Raw genomic sequence first — 18681 nt, forward strand, 5'->3', positions numbered from 1 at the left:
AACCACAACTTTGTCTGGCATTTCCATTCTCCTCAGCATCGTGTTGTACTATAAATCATGAACAATTCAAAAATGTGGTCTTCCAGAAAGTTAAACATCTTCAGCACTTTTATTTAAATGCAGGTAAAGAGACAGGCCTACAAGAAACCATATTATAAAAGTCAAATTTCCTTCAACAGGAGAGTACATGTTAAATGTTAGAAAATGTCATTCACTGCACCTATGAGGATAACTAGAATGCAGTATTAACAGCAATTCATATAATAGAGTGCATTTAATGTGATCATTAATATTTCAGACTGATTTTGAAACACAAGAAAAAAGAAATCAGGATGTTTATGCAATTAAATTTATATTTCATGAACCCTAATTGCTGTAACTAGGGCACAGGGATTAAAGGCCTATGCCTATAGCATCTCGTTCTGAGGACAATATATCACACAAGCATTTCAATTTATTTTTTTTTTCAGAAATTAAGTTTTTCAACCCTCCTGATTCATTACCAAAAAAAAAAAAAAAAATCCCCCAAAAATCTCATTTAGTAATAATTTCTTAAAAATAGTTATCTACTTATTTAGAAAGAGAATATTGAAAATGATGAACTGCTCTGTTCAGTTTAATTTATAACGACATTTTCTGGGACTGATAGAACTTTATGAAATGGCTGCAGCAAAGGATTGAATAAAAATTGACCAAAACTTTCACCTCTGTGGTAAACCCTGTGGCTGGCACATACAACCTGCAACACTTTCAGGGATACTTGCACAGTCGAGGGCAGATTTGGCCCTTTTTCTCAAATGCCTTTCCTCTATTGGTGTGTAAGTATCACTGCAAACCTAATTTCCCAAAGAGATATAATTGATAAGCAAGAATTAATGAACTCTACATGATCAGATATCGCTCATTTAGCTTTTTCCATTTTCACTATTTCAGTCATGACCATCCTAAGAGTTACGCAGGGAGCAGTTTTGCTTTATAGTTCTCTAAAGTTGACTTCAAAGAAGCAGAAAGTAACATTTCCCACTCCAAATCTCTTGGTTTAACTCAGGTCATCCATGAGTATCAGCGAGAGCACAGCTGTGGGTTAGTTCAGGTCAATAAAAATGAGCATCATTTACAACTTCTTACATTCTCCTGGACTGGAAATCCTGACATAAACTGAAGGAGGCTTCTTCTACATATGTTTTTCTATTCACAAGTACGTTTGGCCCATTAGCTGAAGCCTTTTAAATTGGTACAAGTAAATCAGTTAAGTATATTTAGAAGTGTGTTTGTTTGTGTAATTTCCTGATTACAGAAAATTTTTAGTATTGCTATAAGAAGATCAATTATTATTATACAGGCTGGTCTAAGTAATGTTTCAGGTTAGACAGAGGTGGAGGAAAAAAAAAAAAAAGGAAAAGAATTTTGAAGAACAGGTATCATCTCACTACGATTTTAAACTCAATTTTTTTCATATTGCAGTGGAGGAGACATTCACCTGGAATATTTCTTTTTAGAAAAAATGAGTATAATTTTTGGAATACTATTACATAGAAACTGCAGATATGACTGATTTATTTGTTCAGAGGCAAAAAGAAAAGATCACAGGCAAAAATTATTTTCTGACATCAAGAGTTCTCAAAAATACAGTTCCAGAAACATTTTGAAATGTATCTAGCCTCTGGGTTCACCAAGGACAAAAAATTCATTTTGGTATGATTGTGTCTCAATAACACATTTTAAAAATATTTTAATATCTAGATACAAATAGATACAAATGTGTATATTTTCTTTTCCAGTAAAAAAAAATAATAATAAAATAAAATACAAAAAAATAAAATTAAAATAAAATAAAATAAATCCATCCAAATACATCCAAATGCTGTAGGTACATTATCGTATGAAAGCTGTTAGACTAACATTTATCCTCACATAAGTACAGTATGAGGCCCAGCAACGTAAATTTTCCACTCATTGACCATAAATCTTATCTAATTATTCCACAGCTTCTCCACCAATTCCTCCCTGTGTCTCACTGTGTGGCTTCAGCCTTGAAAGCACCTCACAATTTGATGGTATAACCAATATTTTCTGCTAAGGTATTACCTAAAGCTCACTTTTACAATTTGTAAGTATTATCTTAATCCCAAATGATTAAGAAGTGTTTGAAAACATTCATCTCTAATGAATGTCTTCACAGACATTCAGAGCTAATTCTTCCAATAACCTAAATCTTCAGTGATCTCACAATACCCTGTTCAGCCTCTGGGTCTTGCACAAGTCCTGTACCATGCAATGGCTTTTATTCTAGAAATCCAGTCTCTGCATTAACTTACCCACTTTGTCTTCTAGAAACTGCAGAATCTTTAACTTTACTAATGACCCTGAAACCATAAAAATAATTCTATTCCTATTTTTCTTCCAAGACATCAGAATAGAGAAGTCAGCTTGCTTGCTGTTGCTCCTTATTCCTTCTGCTACAGGTCATTATCAGAAATAACTGCTGTCAGAAATTCTGGTCTAGTCACATCTTAAATTTTTTTTTACTCTATGTTTTGTAAATCTCACTTTCATTAATTCACCCTTGCTAAGTTTTAGATGTAAATATAGATTTACTGCAGAGATTTTGTTTCCCATTGCACAGCTTTTCATGCAAAAAAGTTTGATCTTACCACTTGCTAGAAGCAATTAAAAGTGCACCTATACAGAATAATGAGATTTAATGAAAGAATTACACATGCCAGAAACAACTGATCTAGTTCAACTACATATTTGTTTTACAGCAAAAAGAAGGCTTTTTGCCTATTTTTAACATTTTCCTTTCTGTTACTCTACCCTAGAATGGGTCTACATTAGAATTTTCATTATTTAAAAAATAAAATTTTTAAAAAATCAGGATTATTGAAAAACTGGAAAAATGTGATAAGATGAATGAACTGGGTTTCATTAAATACCTTACTACCTAGTTGTGATGACACTGCATAACCTAAGAGCATATTCAATAAACACACACCATATTAGCCAAAGCTACCTAGTATCCTTTCAATCTTTTGCTTTGAGCTAAGACCTACTGAAGAGAATACAACTCTTTCAGGGATTTCAGGCTAAAGAAAGATATATATATATATATATATATATTTATTTTTTTTTTTGATTAAAGGCAAACCAGTACCCTGATAACACTGGCTATTACAACACTTCTTTTGGAAGGGCTCACGTTGGCATTATTATTCTGGATGAACAACTTTTTTTTTTAATCTCTTGTGCATTTGTTTTCATTAAACAATTCTGCGATTGCTTTTTTTATTGTGTAATTGTGTAGATAGATTTCCTCAGAGTCAAAGTATTTGGCACTTCTGCAAGTAGACTCAACTGATTCATCCCACCAACTGCATGTAGTCCCACAGACCTACCTCTGTGCAATATACAAATATAATCTCCCTGTGCTGAGCTCCAAGATATTTATGGGTGAAATTTACAATTTAGTTTAGGTATTAGTATTGTTAAGTAGAAAGCTTCACACAAGCCTTAATAAGCCTTCACATAATTTTTTCAAACTGCTTTGTGGAAAAACTTGCAACTAATAAAATTTAGAGATGAGAAAATCTCTGTATCTAATGTCTGACCACTGCACTAACAAAGGAAAAAGATAATGTAGGAATACTGTTAACCCCACCTTTAAATGAGGCTGTTCCATTGTGTGTCATATAAATTTAACAAATATTGCTTATTTGTTTATGTCTGAGGTCAGACATTTACATTTGCAATTGCAGATCAGTAACCCTAGCAGTTATGGAATTGCTTCATGGACTAGATTCAGCTTGCAGAATTATTCTGCCAGTTAACATGTGAATAATTGTGCCTTTAACATTTTCAGTGATATCCACCTTTAAAAGTGAAACCATCCAGGACTTCAGAATTTGTGCTACAACTGTGTGTCAAATAAATCAAGAGAGACAGAATTCCTATTGGAGTTATCAGCTTTAGACCTCCTTGCCTTGCTGTCATTGACACCTGGTTCTAAGATGAAAATTGATGAGCAATGTCTTGTATCAACAAGATCTGAGGAAAAAAATATACACGTACTAAAAACAAACAAAAAACACAGCCACTTGAACAAATCCTGACTGTAAAAAGAGCCATTTTAAAGAAGAATAAATATATTTTCAAACCAAAAGTGCTCCTGCATGAGCAGGGGGTTGAACCAGATGACCTCCAGAGTTCCTTTCCAACCTCAACCGTTCTGTCATTGTGACTCACACTATTAAAAATAAATTTTAAGTTATTCTGACATTTTCTATATCATGGTAACATCAAACATTTTTTTGCCATGATCAGCGTGTGCCAATCTACATATATAAATAAGATCTATCAAGAGTTTATAAGTTAAGCAACAAAATAAAGAAGTGGTGGAAGAAGAGAAATTATATTCATTTTACAGATAGAAAACTTAAGCACAGAAAGCCTGTTTCCCATTTACACTAATAGGATTCTTCACTCTGCTGGCAATGTCAAGGGCCTTAATTCAGGTTTAAATTTAATGTATGCAGTGTACACATGGCTTAGTATAATTGAGAATAAGGCTGGAATGAATCAAAGTGCTCAAGATTACAAATCATATCTCTGAAAAAGACTAAAATTTAACTCCTCTCACACACAATCCAATGTGTAAGCATGAAGGTATGTTTTCTAGAAAGAGGTTATTTCATTAACAGTGCAAAGAACTCCAAAGAGCTCTACTGCAATTTTAGATACAACAACTACAGAAAAAAATATTATTTACTACACTTCTTGCTACAATTACGGAAAATTACCCTTATATATCCTTATGTTAGGATATTGTTGTTCTTTTATATAATAATGTTGTTCTTTTATAATATAATATATATTATATGCATATATAGATAAAAAAAAGTCTCCTGAAAAGCAAAAAACAGCTTGCTTATAAGAAGTTTTTCTTCTTCCACTTGCATCCTTATAAGTCTCAATCTTTTTAGTATTATCAGTAACAATATATATAGATGGAGTTCAAAAAAATGTATCTTAGAGTAATAATACTAGCATTAAATACATCTTTGATACTCATAAGTCAAGAAATCTATTCTCAGATAAGAAACATAAGTCATCCCAAGTGAAAAGTCAATCTTCCTTAGTCAGTAAGTAAACACTGTTTTAAGTAAGCAACTTAAAAGCAACAATCATTAATATTAGAATACAAAATATGACTAATGTATTTTGCTTCATGTAATCAATAGCAAAATTTACATTAATTAAGAATTATACTCCATGAGAAGCTGAGGACCTTCATTGCCTGCTACAGAACTCAGAGTGATCTGATCGTGTTTAGCAACTGAAAGGACCATGAACTGAACAGCTATAGCTTGCTTTTATGGTATCAAAAACACAGTTCTTTTTCTGTTCTCATAGGGAAAGCTCATCTTGCTGAGGTATTCATAGGAACAGTTTGAAAGTACAGTTTCAAGAAGACAAATAATTATCATTCGGAGAAAGACTACTATTCTAACTACATCAACAAAAATTACTTTCCATCAGCAAAATGATTTCATCTGAAAGTACCTTATTATTAGCATACTAACCTAGTGATTAATAATTTAGCATTTCAACTACAGTTAAAATGGAAGTTTTCTCCTTCCTTAGTGAGGCCTCACATATTGTATTTTTTCTGATTCTCTCATCACACTTGAGCTAGATAATACATTTACTATATCAAGTAAACACTTTATCAGACTGTATTCTCTACAACTAGTTAGATAAATAAAAATAGTAGTTATAATAAATTATCATAAATACCTAGATGCCATCCACAAATGTAGTTTCCTCTTTCCAGGAGATGAAAACAATAATTATGACTACTTCTTCAGAAAACTCTTTTTTTGTTATTATTTTGTCTGACTTCATACATTATTTTCTTTTTGTTGGAAAAAAAAAATAATTCATAAAAACAGAGAATGCACCAACTGCATCCGAGCACAGAGTACCTTGGAGCAACAATGTCTAAAAAAATATACCACAATAACAAAGAGCAGAAAGCATTAGAACTAAGATGAGCTTCCTGCTCAGTATTGGTTCTAGTTTGTTTATACCATAATGAAAAACCTTTGATATTAAACTTTGCTAGTATTTCTTTTTGTAATGAAAAACTTAGAGAAACAAACTGAAGAGTTGTACCTTCAGGAGGAAGGTAGTTGTGTTTTTACTCCAGTGGGCAGCTAAACTCCAACACAGCTGCTCTCTCAAAGAGGAAGGGGAAGAAAATATGACACAAAGGGCTCAAGGTTTGAGATAAGGATGATTTAATTAAAGGGAAGAGAAAGAGGGGGAAATACAAACATAACAAAAAAAAAAAACAAAAACAAACAAACAAACAAAAAAACCACCAAGCGAAGGCCATGCGGAAGCACAGAGAGAGAGAAAAGCAATTACTCTATTTCCCATCAACAAATGATGTTCAGCCATGAGGAAGCAGGGCCTCAATATGTGTAGCGGTTGTTCAGAAGGACAGACTCTTCCACAAGAGACCTCCCTCTCCTTCCCCTTCCACACCTTTTATTGCTGAGTGTGACACATGGTATGGAATATCCCTTTGGTTGGTTTAGGTCAGCTGCCTTAGTCCCCTCCTCATCTCTGGCCAACCCTCAGCCTTATGGCTTTTGGGGGGTCGGAGGGAGTCCTGATGCTGTGCTAGTATTGTGCAGCAAAAAACAAAACACTGGTGTGATACCAATGCTGTTCTGGCTACAAGTGCAGAGCACAGTACTGTATGGGCTGCTGCACGGAAAGTTAACTCCATCCCAGCCAGACCCAGCACAGTAGTCTGTATCTTTTTTTCTCCAGGTGCTGGAGAAAATGCTCTGTTTTTAATACCTGACCAACACCAAAACTTCTCAAACTTCCATCCAGGTAAACAGGATGATGAGGGCCAGTGAGGCAGCTGAACAACAGAGAGAAAAGCAATCTTTTAAAATCTTTTAAAAGATTTTACACACTTTACATACAATGAGGCTCCATTTGTATGATCTTGTGACCTCTCAGTAGGACAGCAACATCACTTGACATATTACTATTATTAAAAAGATGCAATACGTAAGACTTATTTGGTAGTAGGGTTCACTGGAAAGAAAGATATTTCATAAGAACGTTACAAATTGCATAATTTTTTCTTCCATAATTTCTAAGTAGAACTCAATATTCATTCTCACTCAGAACTCAATTCATCTGCAAAACTCTTCACAGTTCTAGTCCCAGCTTTTTGAGAAAGACTGCCTACCCTAATCAGTGAAAGTATTCCTGCAGTCAGCAGTTTCAATTTTCATACCATCTGAAAGTTTCAGTATTTGGAAATCTCAAATTGTACAAGGCTTTCAGTTCTAAAAATCACTTACTAGCTTCACTAAATACACAAATTTCCTTCTCAGATATGATGCATGGGCATATATTCTGAATATTCTGGAAGTAACATTAATTTATAAATAACATTAAAACAAAAGGCATTTATGTGATAGGAAAGTGTTAAGAAAGAGTAAACCCTGCTTTCTCTCAGCTTCTACATTTGCAAATTTGTCCTATTGTAAACAAACTTTCTCCGTAAAATTTAAAGATCTCCTTATTTACCTTTGTTGACATCAGTACAGAAATTTCCCAGTGTTTAGAGTTGAACTATATATTTTATCCAGAAAAAAAAAAATTCAACAAAATGACAATTAAAATACAACACCAGTATCTTTCTGAATCTTAAAGCTGCAATGCAAATTGAAGAGATTAAAAATACAAAACATAGCACAGCTTTTGCAAGTATTATTTTAAATGTAACACAGTTGAAAGGTTACAGCATACAGTAAAGTTTTTATTTGAGAACACATTATTAATTTAAAGAACAGTGAGGGATATAAATCAGCATCCATACATATTTTTCACCTTCAACAAAGAATTGCTTGCTATGACTGCATATTAACTATATCATGACATCTGTGAAAAGCAGTTCAACCAGCAGATCTTTTACACAACCTATAAGACAAACTTTTGAGGCTATGATAGATACAAAAACCTTTATCTGTCTTTAAAATAATTAACAGTGTTTCATAGTATGCTTTTTTCTTTTTCCAGAAATTTCTCATTAGTACTTATCTAAAATGTATTCTCCCTATATAGCTATATATATATAATGTATAACTAACAACTGATTCACATATGCTGTTGCCTGAGTATGTTGTTGCTAGGCAACTGCTATAAAACATTTTGCACTGCTTGCAAAAATCTGAATGAATGATTTGAAGCAAGATTATTTTAAAAAAAAAAAAAAAGGAAGAAAACTCACTACTGTAATGACATGAATAATTCCTTGTGTATTTCCAGGATTCATAGAGAATGTTCCTTCCATAATTACTGATTTGAGAAAGGACAACTCATTTGAGCAGGATTTGAAGGGCATTTTATAACAAGAAAATGTGTGTTGTATGTATCCAGCTAACATTCCCTCTTGGATTCTGAACTAAAGCCACAGAAGTTAATGGGTTTCTTTAAATTAACTTCAGGGTCTTTGATCAGGTCTTTAATGTCTTCCATAGGACAAAAATGATAGACTACTAAACAAAAAAAAAAAAAAAAAAAAAAAGAAAAAAAAAAAAAAAAGGAAAGAAAAGGCTATAATCTCCCAAGAGATACAAAATCTAAACAAAATGTGACCACCTCGACCTTCCTTCCTTGCTAAGTCTACAAACACTTCATCTCGTAGTCTTCATACAGCTAAGGTATAATCTCACTGAGGCTAATGGTATTACACACAAGAGTAAAAATAGAAGCATTTATAATCCATTGATAACAAGGAAGCAATATGCTATCTGCCACGGAGAAACTATTTGTCCGTTTAAATAATTGCCCATCCATTATGAAATTTACAGATATTTGGCTATCAGACCTCTTGAGAATTAAGTGAAAAAGCACATCAAGAAAAGCAATTGGGAAACAGCAACTCAGAAGCACTTAATACAAGTCTGACTCATAAGTTTCTTTAAACACAAACATTAGCATAAAAAATTGTTGGACTTTTTGTCCTTGTTTACAATGCCGCAAGATATTTCTTTCAATTTGCTACACAATATGCTTAATCAATAAGAACTGGTCCAAAGTTCAAAATGACTGTTCTTTCCATAATAACCTAATTGGAAATCCATATATTTTCTATTTAATTCTGCAAAACCAATCATGTAACTATAGCACAAAAAAGTATTGAAAGCAGTAATTATTGGCATTTAAAATGATACTTTCAGTATTAAGTAGTAAGTGTGACTAGCGTCCTTAATGGATTACAGTGAAATCCTTTTAATTCCTTATCTTAGGTTGTCTAGAACTAGCATGAAAAATGAACTCCTTTACATAGAAGGAATCTTGCATCGAAATCCTGTAGGTCTGGAGCTTTACTGAAATTAAAATAAATTCATAATAAATAGGAATTAAGTTCTTAAAGTCTCATTTGAATTATTTTCATGCTATGAGATGTAATGCATAGTTTAGGTCACATATTATGATGTAGTTATAAATGCCATTCTCAGTGCCTTCAAAAAGGGTAAGCAGATTTGCCATAGATAATAATATAAAATAATCTATGGAAAGGATATCCATTCCAGGCTGCACTCTTTGCTTGGGCTTTTCCATTTGTTTGTTTGTCTTATAGTTGTTATAGCAGAAGAGAACATGAAGAACCCTTGCTCTGTCTCCTGTATTCATCACGACCCACTTGCAAAGCCACTGTCATCAATCAACATAACCTCAAACTTAGGGCACAGATTGTCCTTGCAGATCCCTTCACTTTCTTCACCCTATCAATTATTATTATCAATATTACATATTATCAATTAAATGTTAGGATTTTGTAAAATACATACTGCGCTCAAAAGGAACTAAGCAGCAGTCAGAGGTTCATGTCTGTAACATTGTTAACCCTGTCTTCAGCCAATCAGTGTTACCAGCAGAAGGAAAAACACTATGCTTCTCTCCAGAAAGCTACCTATGACTTAAAATTATAGTTAAAAGCGGGGGAGTTTATACAGTAAAACTTTTCATTTGATGACTAACAGCATCCTGTTATTTATTACTCAAACAAGACTGACTGGCAGGTACAATTTTCTCTTTGGATAGCAGAAGCAGAGTATAAGTTGAACCAATGAAGAAATAATTCTACTCGGTATGTGGAAATACATAAAAAACAGGATTTATTCACCAACTCAGTAAAAATTTCCATTAGATGGGATTCTTTTGTTCTGTAGTCAAGGAGTGCCAAAAATAAGGAGAAAGCAAACAAACAAAAAGATTGTGACTTTGAAGGTTGATTTGGGTCAAAACAAGACTACCAAAGTGACACAACACTCATTTTTAATTAGACTTCCTAACGTGACATCAAATTATTTTTCCTTCTAAGAAACAGCACTTCAGCTAGGCATGAAATCCTTGCAACTTAGTTTATTAGGAGACAACAAAGGGATTCCAATCTGCTACAGGAAAGTTTCAGCTATGAGCACAGCCAGCACAGTATAAAATTGTGTCATATGAATTTTAATGTAACACAACTATGAAAGACTCCAAAAGAACAAAGGCAGCACAGTCCTACTCCACACTACACAAATGACCTATTCTGATCTAAACAGCACACCACATTACAATCAAATTTATTTCAAAAGAGGGTCACACAGGTCAAATGTAATGGCTGCAAGAATGAGGTATTTCCTTTATGTAATATTAGAGAAAAGCAAAACATCAAACAGCACAGGAATGCCAGAATACTGAAAAGAAAGACATATTTTAGGCTACAAGGAAACTAGCTCTTAAGATGTTTTAATTACAGCCATCCTCACTGACTACAATTTCTAAATTTCAGGGATACATGACATCTTCATAGAGCCATTGCAAGTATACACGTGAGAGGGAACATTATGTAGGCTTCAGTACATACTGAAGTAACTTAATGAAGGCACCATAGAGCTATTTTATACACAGCCCATGCTTAACAAAAGTAAGGAGATAATCTAAATTGTCTAACCGACTGGATATTTCTTCGTGGCCTAATACTTCCACAGCAGAAACCATGATATTCCCAGAGGAGGTAGATGTCAGCTTCTAACAATAACAGAGGCTGGTAAAGCTCCTCATTTTGATGTGCTGAGTATCCAACCCTAAATTGAAAGAAACAATGTAAAAATATCGAAATAACGGGGCCTGCCGGAAAATGCCAGACTGTCAGAAAATATACAGCAGTACATTAAGATGTTAATCTTAAATAGCTCCAAGTCCTGACTGCTCGATTCAGAATGGACATTTGTCCATCCTCCATGACTGGAGGCAGCACTTGCTCATAGTATGAATCTAATTTGAGTATATGTAGGGAGTAGGTATCCAGGGTAACAAGTGAACTTACTGAAAATCATAGCCATAATAAATCAAAAGTAAATGTGTGACATCTTAATAATAAAAACAAAACAAACAAAAAACTTATGAAGAGTTTCTATTTTACAAAGTAAAAAAATCAATAAAGGGAGGCACACAGAAGAAGCCTAACAACTAAGGTTTTTGAAAAATAAATTTTGGGGAAATAAAATCCTACCTGAAAATTCACCCCAAGACAAAAAAAAAAAAAAAAAAAAAAGAAATACACTATCTGCTTTTGCTCTACAGTATTATGTCACTCAGTTTTACCTAAAACTTCACAGGCTACATTATACTGAAGTATTTTCCCTTTGATTCCCAGCCAGGGCTCCCTCAGTCACAAAACGCGACAGAATAAAAGCTGCACTGGAAGAATTTCCATCATGAGTTGGCTACCATCCTAAAGGTTAGAATTAGTTTTATTGCCCAAGTATAGCACTACAATTGGCATTAGTCACCTTGGCTCTCTAATTTCTAATCTACTTTTCAGGAGACATCAAAATATTCATAGAATGTAGACTATTATGACAAAAAAAAAATAAAATCAATAACTCCCAGTGTATAAGAATAAAACATAACCAGCAAGAGATATAAGTGTATTTACTAAGTGATCTTATCCTTAATTTGCAGAACCCATAACTCCCTTCCCCACTTTTAATATTTTCTGGAGGTTAAAAATATTCGTTAACAGACATTTATATCCATGAAAGCTGATGCATTCACCTACATTATGACAGCTCTAGTGTAATTCATTAAGGTCTGGACTAGGAGACAGATTTAAGGGGAAAAATACAAACCTTTAATTCACTTTTATTCACTTGGTGAATAAAAAATGCATTAATTTAGAAATTCAGTCACCAGAATCCAATTAGCTATGGATATATACACACATATTCATACCTTTCAACCATCACATCTCATTTGAATTTGATGCTATTTTCTATAAAACACAATCCATTTTATATTGTACTTAATAGATTTATTCATCCCCATATGTCATATTTAAGCTTATACTACCACCTGCCTGAGGCTGTGGTCTGAATTGTCACCCCACGCACACCTCTTCAATAGGAGAACATTCTCCATAGACACTGTACAAACTGTTTCACTATCTTTAGTGCAAAAGTACAATAATCCTTTCGACCATAAATAATATTTGCTTCCAAAAAATGCAGTTACTCGTTCTGCCCCCCAAAAATCAGATGTATGCCTTGAAGCTACTTTAAGCTGTGCCATAATGAAATACCAGTACTTTCACAATTTCATTTTCAGAAGTCAGCAAATATTGTCCAAAATTGCTGTAATATGAACTCCACATTTGTTGCATATACGCTATACGCAAAAGTATATATGTATTTGCATGTATAGAGATATGCATATACACCATTTCACATTTAAAGGACTCTGAGACACCTTCAAATACAGAGTTGCAAATCAAATAGATCAGCTGCCTTCAACTACAAACACCAAGGTGATGTGAAACTATCATCCCACTGCTTTGTATTGGACCCATCCAGCAACTGAGCTGGGGAAAAACACAATGAGCAAAGGTTAAGCAAAGGACTGCCAGAAACAAACTAAGGCTTAAAAATTGTTTCTTCAGATAAACAAATGCATGACTCTGATGCATAAAGCAACTTTTGGGTTGAAAAATCATTAATGGGAGCATCCATTCTCTTTGGATTTATACCTTCCCTCAAACATTCAGACTTCACACTATTAAAGATTCGGACCAAACTCTTCAGTGTTCTTCTGGAATTAACAACCCTGCCAAGGCAGCGAAACGCTCCAAAGGTCAATTTATGATTAGTCTCCCACCATCCCGCATGCTGTGTCTGCAAGCAGAGCACAGCATCTGTGGAGGAGAGTGGAGATGAGGAAATAAATATTAGCACTGTGATAAGCTTGCTCTGCTTGACTTGTGGGGCAGGGTGGGGGAGACAGAGGGCGAAGGTTTCACATGGCCCCTGCTCTACTGGGAAAGCAGGGGGAGGCAGCCCACCTTCCTGGAGGGCAAAGCAAGTGCTTTTTACCCTCCACTTCTCTGCACACACAGAGAAAATAAAACAGGAAGAGCCCAAAAGACATACCCCATCCATTCTCCACCAGGTTTGATCCCCAGCCCACACAGAGCCAGGTCTTTTGGGATTACTGGGAACATCAGCAGCTGTGCAAGGCAGCAGAGGCCTTGGGGCTTCCATCTCCCCTGAGCCTTCTCTTGCCACCCAAAAGAGCGGAAGAAAGCCCGGACAGCTTAGTCCTGGGAGTGCCTGAAGTTTAGGAGATGCTGGCCCTTGCCTAGCCGCATGCACTCTATTCCAACTTTGCTGCCTTTCCAAGGCTTGCTGTACCCCATCAGCAAAAGTGCCCATGGCCAGCCTGAGAACGCGATGTTACCTTCGGCTTCCCTGAGCATCCTGGTGGGTACCAAGGCCAGCCTGCTGTCACTTTCTACAGCTCCTCTTGCATCTTTGCGGCTGGCTGTCACCCTCTGCCCAACCACCCCCAGCTCCCCACGTCCTTGGGCACCAGCCTCCCCACTTTCCTCAGTTATTAGCTTCACTACGAGCCTCCGGTATTTCCAGCCCTCGCCCTGATCAAAGGCATCCCTTTCCCCAAACGGGAGGGTTGTGGGGGTGAGGAAGGAGCCGTGCACAAAGTTTCTACAGATCCTGCCTGCGCCTCCCTCCCTCTCCCTCCCCCAGAGCCTCTGCTGGAGGCATCACGGAGAGGGGCAGCTGGGGGAAGGGACTCCCGAGGAGGGATGGATGCTCGCCCGGCCCGAGCCTTGAGAGCCGGGCGGGCGAAGGGACGGGGCGAGGCTCCCCGCGGACCGTGCTCCAGGAAGGAGCCGCGGAGGGATGCGGCGGGCAGGGAGTGGGGAGAAACCGGTTCCCTGCGATGTGCAATGGCAGCGCATCCCCACCGACCCCTACAGAAGGGAGCGAAGTGCAAGCAGCAGAGGCGGCGACAGGAGGAACAGCAGCAGCAGCGGCGACAGCAGCGGCAGCAGCAGGTCGCCGCGCCCCGTGCTGCCGGCCCCGGCCCGGGGCACTGCCGCCCCCCAGGCCCCCACGGCGGACAAGGCAGGCGAAGGGAGAGCTCACTCACCCCCAGCTTCCTGCTGCGGATTTTCACGTAGCCCTGCTTGACTATATCGTTAAAGTTGGAGGCCATGGCCAGCGCTGCCTGCTTCCTCCCCTCCGCGCCCGGAGTCCTCCTCCTCCTCCTCTGCCGCCTCCTCCTCCTCCTCCTTCCCCGGGCCCTCCCGGGTACCGCCGGCCGCCGGCTCCGGAGGCGCCTCTGGCATCCAGGCAGCGGCAGCCGCCGCGCTCCGCTCCGCTCCTCGCCGCCCCGCTCCGCGCCAGGCGGGGGCCGCCCGCCGGGGTAAGGCTCCGCCGCCACTCCCCGGCTCCGCACCGCTCCGCTCCGCTCCGCACCGCTCCTCCCGGCGGCGGCCCGGCGGGCGGGGCAGCGGGCGGAGCGGAGCGGGGACACCGCCCCCGGCGCCGCGGCCGCGCAGCCCGCCCCCAGCCCGGCCCTGCTGGCCGCGGGGGTCCGGGGGTAGCTGTCCGGGGGGCGAGCCCGGGTGCTGCCGCTTGGCAGGGGGCAGCGGCTCCGCTCGGCACCGGTTGTGCTGACTTTGCGGGAGGAGGCGGGTGCCTGTGGCCGCGGCCACATCTCCCGCCCGGGTGGCGGATCCGTGCGGACACAGGGCCCGGGAGGGTATTTTTTTGGTGAGCAAGAAGCCACGAAGGTGCCTCCCTGCCAGACGCTGAAATGTGGTGTCTAACGACTATCTCAATGACACAAAGATTTAAACTACTAAACGTGGGGAAAAAAATAAAAATAAAAAATAAAAATAAAAAGTGAAGAAAAGCACAAGTCCCTTCTGAACTTGATAAATGAGCTGCCACACATGGGTATTCTGTGCCCTCCACAGTGATGACCATGCCTTTAATTAATTATACTGCTCCTTGAGATGGATCTGTCAATAAATAAATAAATGAATGTCTTTTAGGAAAAAAAGAATGCTTTTAGAGAGATCAGGGAAAACTATTGGAACTGCTTGTGTTTGGTTTTGTTATACGTGAAATGGACAGACAGGAATGAATCTAAACTGCTCGAGAAAGAAAAAACTACAAATGATTGGTTAGAGAGTGTGCATTGCTACTGTGGTATAAAAATGCACTCCATAAGCATTTTCAGTGAAAAAGATTGTTAATGGAAGTTTCAGAAGTCCTTTTCCTAGTTCCTTTTCCTCTTTCCAAGTGCACCACTGTCTTAAATTTTATGGGTCAGGAATTTGTAGCATATACTGTATCCCTATGAGTGCTATACCCACTGGGACTGCGGTGAAGCATATTTCTGTAGCTGAGTTTGTCAGATGTATTTCAGATTTTTTGAATCGATAGTATTCTTAGTAAATAGATTATGAAGTTTGTTATAACTTAATTGTTTTTGTATGTCAAACCTTTTGGCAAATTTGACTTTCTCAGTAAAGGTCTTGTTGTGAACTTACATCTAGAGAGGAATCTTGCAACAAATACAATCTAAAAAACATTACACCACGTGGCTGATGGAATTCTGAGGAAAAGATTTGTAACTGCACTCCATACATACATGTATAGGGGAAAATATAGGCAAATAAAAGAGAAATCTTGATGTTTCTGATTTCCAAAATATTTTTAACTGTGATAAAAACATCTTGCTAGCTTACCAGAATCCCACTCAAAAGAAAAAAAGTTATCAGAATATTGATATCTAAAGACTCTTGCTGCTGTTGGCTTTCTATCCAAGTGTAACAAGTGTAAAAATTATGATACTAGGCCAAGAAAATTCTCTTTCACCAGGATAACTCTTGTTCTTAATTCTTTTGCCATAATCAAATAGTAAACAGTGAGGGAGATGAGAGATTGACTCTCCTTTTATGTCCTAGCAACTTGTTTCCTGATTAGATGAATTTTGGACATCTGCTAGGGGTAAGACTCTACATTACTTTTATCCAAGAACAAATATCTATATAAGCATAACATTACATAAAATACATAAAAGATACGATCATAAAGAGACATAGAAAAAATACTTAGTATATTTGTGACTTCCTAGCTATTTCTAGTGCAATGTCAAAAGGATATGTTTAAACATCTACTTTGGGCAGAATACTAGTCCCTAAGTTCTATTCTAATGTCTGATATGACATGTCAAATCAGAATATTTTAGATTTTATAGAAAAAAATGTGATATGCCTATAAAACAATTCTTTCATGACACATAGCATATTAAACATAAGCTTCGTTCAAAATAAGACTAGCAATTGTTTAAAGTATAAAAGCTCTTGAAAAAAGAGAGGAATATTTTCTTGCAATTGCTAGCCAGAAAAGTGCATAATCCTATTTAATTAATTTACAAAAAGATATTTCACTTGCAGACTAACACTGAAAGATTTGTCAGTTTGTAGATCTGGTTTCACATATGGTCTCTGCCCTCTTTCTCACCACCTCTCAGCGAGACAACACTTAATTTTTTTGATTCTTTGTTGGTTGTTTTATTTAAAAAAAAAAAAAGTAATTATATTTATTTATTTATGGTAAGATAGTGCTGTGTTGTGTATTATGCAAAAAAGGCAGCACTTTTAGAACATATATTCCTGGGCATTTTCAAGTTTTTCAGTCTCTGCAGTAAGAGGCAACAATACAGCAGAACTTGTGTCACCTCACTAATGTGCATGTCCTGTTGTCAGAATTCTGCTGTTTGGAAAATTTTCTGGTAGTGAAAATGAGCAAGGTAATATATTCCAAAAGCTATTCAGTCATTTATTTTTGAGCATATTATCTTATATCATATATATTCATACAACATGTATGAAAAATGGTTTTGATGGCATATCATATCTCTATTAATAATTTTCAACAGCTTTTCCACAATTATTTATTATTGTTCTTGTCTTTTTCATTAAAACCCATGCATGAATCATATCATTATTGTTATTATTTACTTTATTGCAATAAACATTCAATGAGAGTTAAGCAAAATATGTGTAAAATGCAAAGCATTTTTATTTTGCATTCTTCAGAGCGTAAGCTAGCTGGCCTAAGCTTGAAAGACAATCCATCTGGTATTTATTTTCAGCTGCTTTGGATGGCACCAGACAGAACGATCAAATATTCATTTGCATATGGGTCCCATGGGCAGCTTGTGCCATAAATGCACAGCAAGGCCACTCTGAATCACAGGTAGACAACTGAACTGTCTTGTTGCTTCCCCGTAAAAGTGGTATTCTAAAACTCTTCATAACACATCTGTACATTGTATTTGCTGCAAAAGTCACTGCATCAGAAGGCAGATTCCACAAAGCAACATCACCAAATGTTTTATCCTCTTTTTCCTTGGAAATTTCAGGGAGGCAAATATTATCAGAAACGCAACAGATACACGCTCAAGGGAGCCAAAGGAAAGAATCAGGAAAGACATGTTATGATTATGAAGAATACATTGCCATGAATTAATGCATTAGATATTTTGTAAAGGTCTATTTCTAATACTCTTGTTGCTGTGAAATCATCATCTCAAAAAGGAAATGATTCAGTCAGTTCCAAATTACTTCAAGCAGATAAGTTAATTTCTAACCTATCTAGCATAAGTCCAATCAAACTATTTTGGGCAGACAATAAGTATTGCCATTCACCTCTGTCAGAATGTAATTCATTTGAATGAAATTATCTTCACTTATGCTTGCTTTTTGAAATGAATACATTTTGGCAATATATATATATATATATATATATAAACATACCTTATATATATCCTATGAATTCATGAAAAATTCTCCACTAAGATTTAATACCAGTGTTTGAAGTTTCCAGCCATAAGAGACTTGTACCACACTTACCAAAGAGAAACACACAAAACTCCTCTCTGTTTCTAGCCAAGGAAGCTGTGTTTCTCCCTTTTCTTCTCTCACCAGTACCAGCTGAGTCTAAAGGAGAATCTCTGGTTAAAAGTTAATCAGGGTACTGGCAGTTAGTATTTAATCAAGACATCTGATTAAAATAAATAAATAAATAAAATGTTCTCACCTAAAGCTATTTCCAATCTAAAATAAGCAGTAATTTTTATTATGATAACAGAAATTTGCATAGGCAATGCCAAGGAAGAAACATTAGCTAATGTATTATTAATGCTTTGGAAGCCTACCTTCAGCGAGACTTCAGACAATTATTATTCTCCAACCCATAAATCACATACTAACCAGAGTTCTTT

General features: G+C 36.9%; 1 protein-coding gene across 1 annotated transcript in view; it reads right to left on the reverse strand.

The window, feature by feature from the left end:
- The window catches only part of DOK6 (docking protein 6), a gene marked incomplete at its 3' end in the record, with an annotated part of 177214 nt that extends 162480 nt beyond the window's left edge, over positions 1 to 14734 (reverse strand). Inside the window, exon 1 of the mRNA XM_082755383.1 lies at positions 14530 to 14734. Within this exon, the coding sequence (XP_082611509.1) occupies positions 14530 to 14595 (66 nt within the window). The 5' untranslated portion in view covers positions 14596 to 14734. The remainder of the gene's footprint in view (positions 1 to 14529) is intronic.
- Between the last annotated feature and the right edge of the window lie 3947 nt (positions 14735 to 18681).

Source organism: Aythya marila, assembly GCF_965140915.1.
Source record: "Aythya marila genome assembly, chromosome: 2".
NCBI classification, from domain to species: domain Eukaryota; kingdom Metazoa; phylum Chordata; class Aves; order Anseriformes; family Anatidae; genus Aythya; species Aythya marila.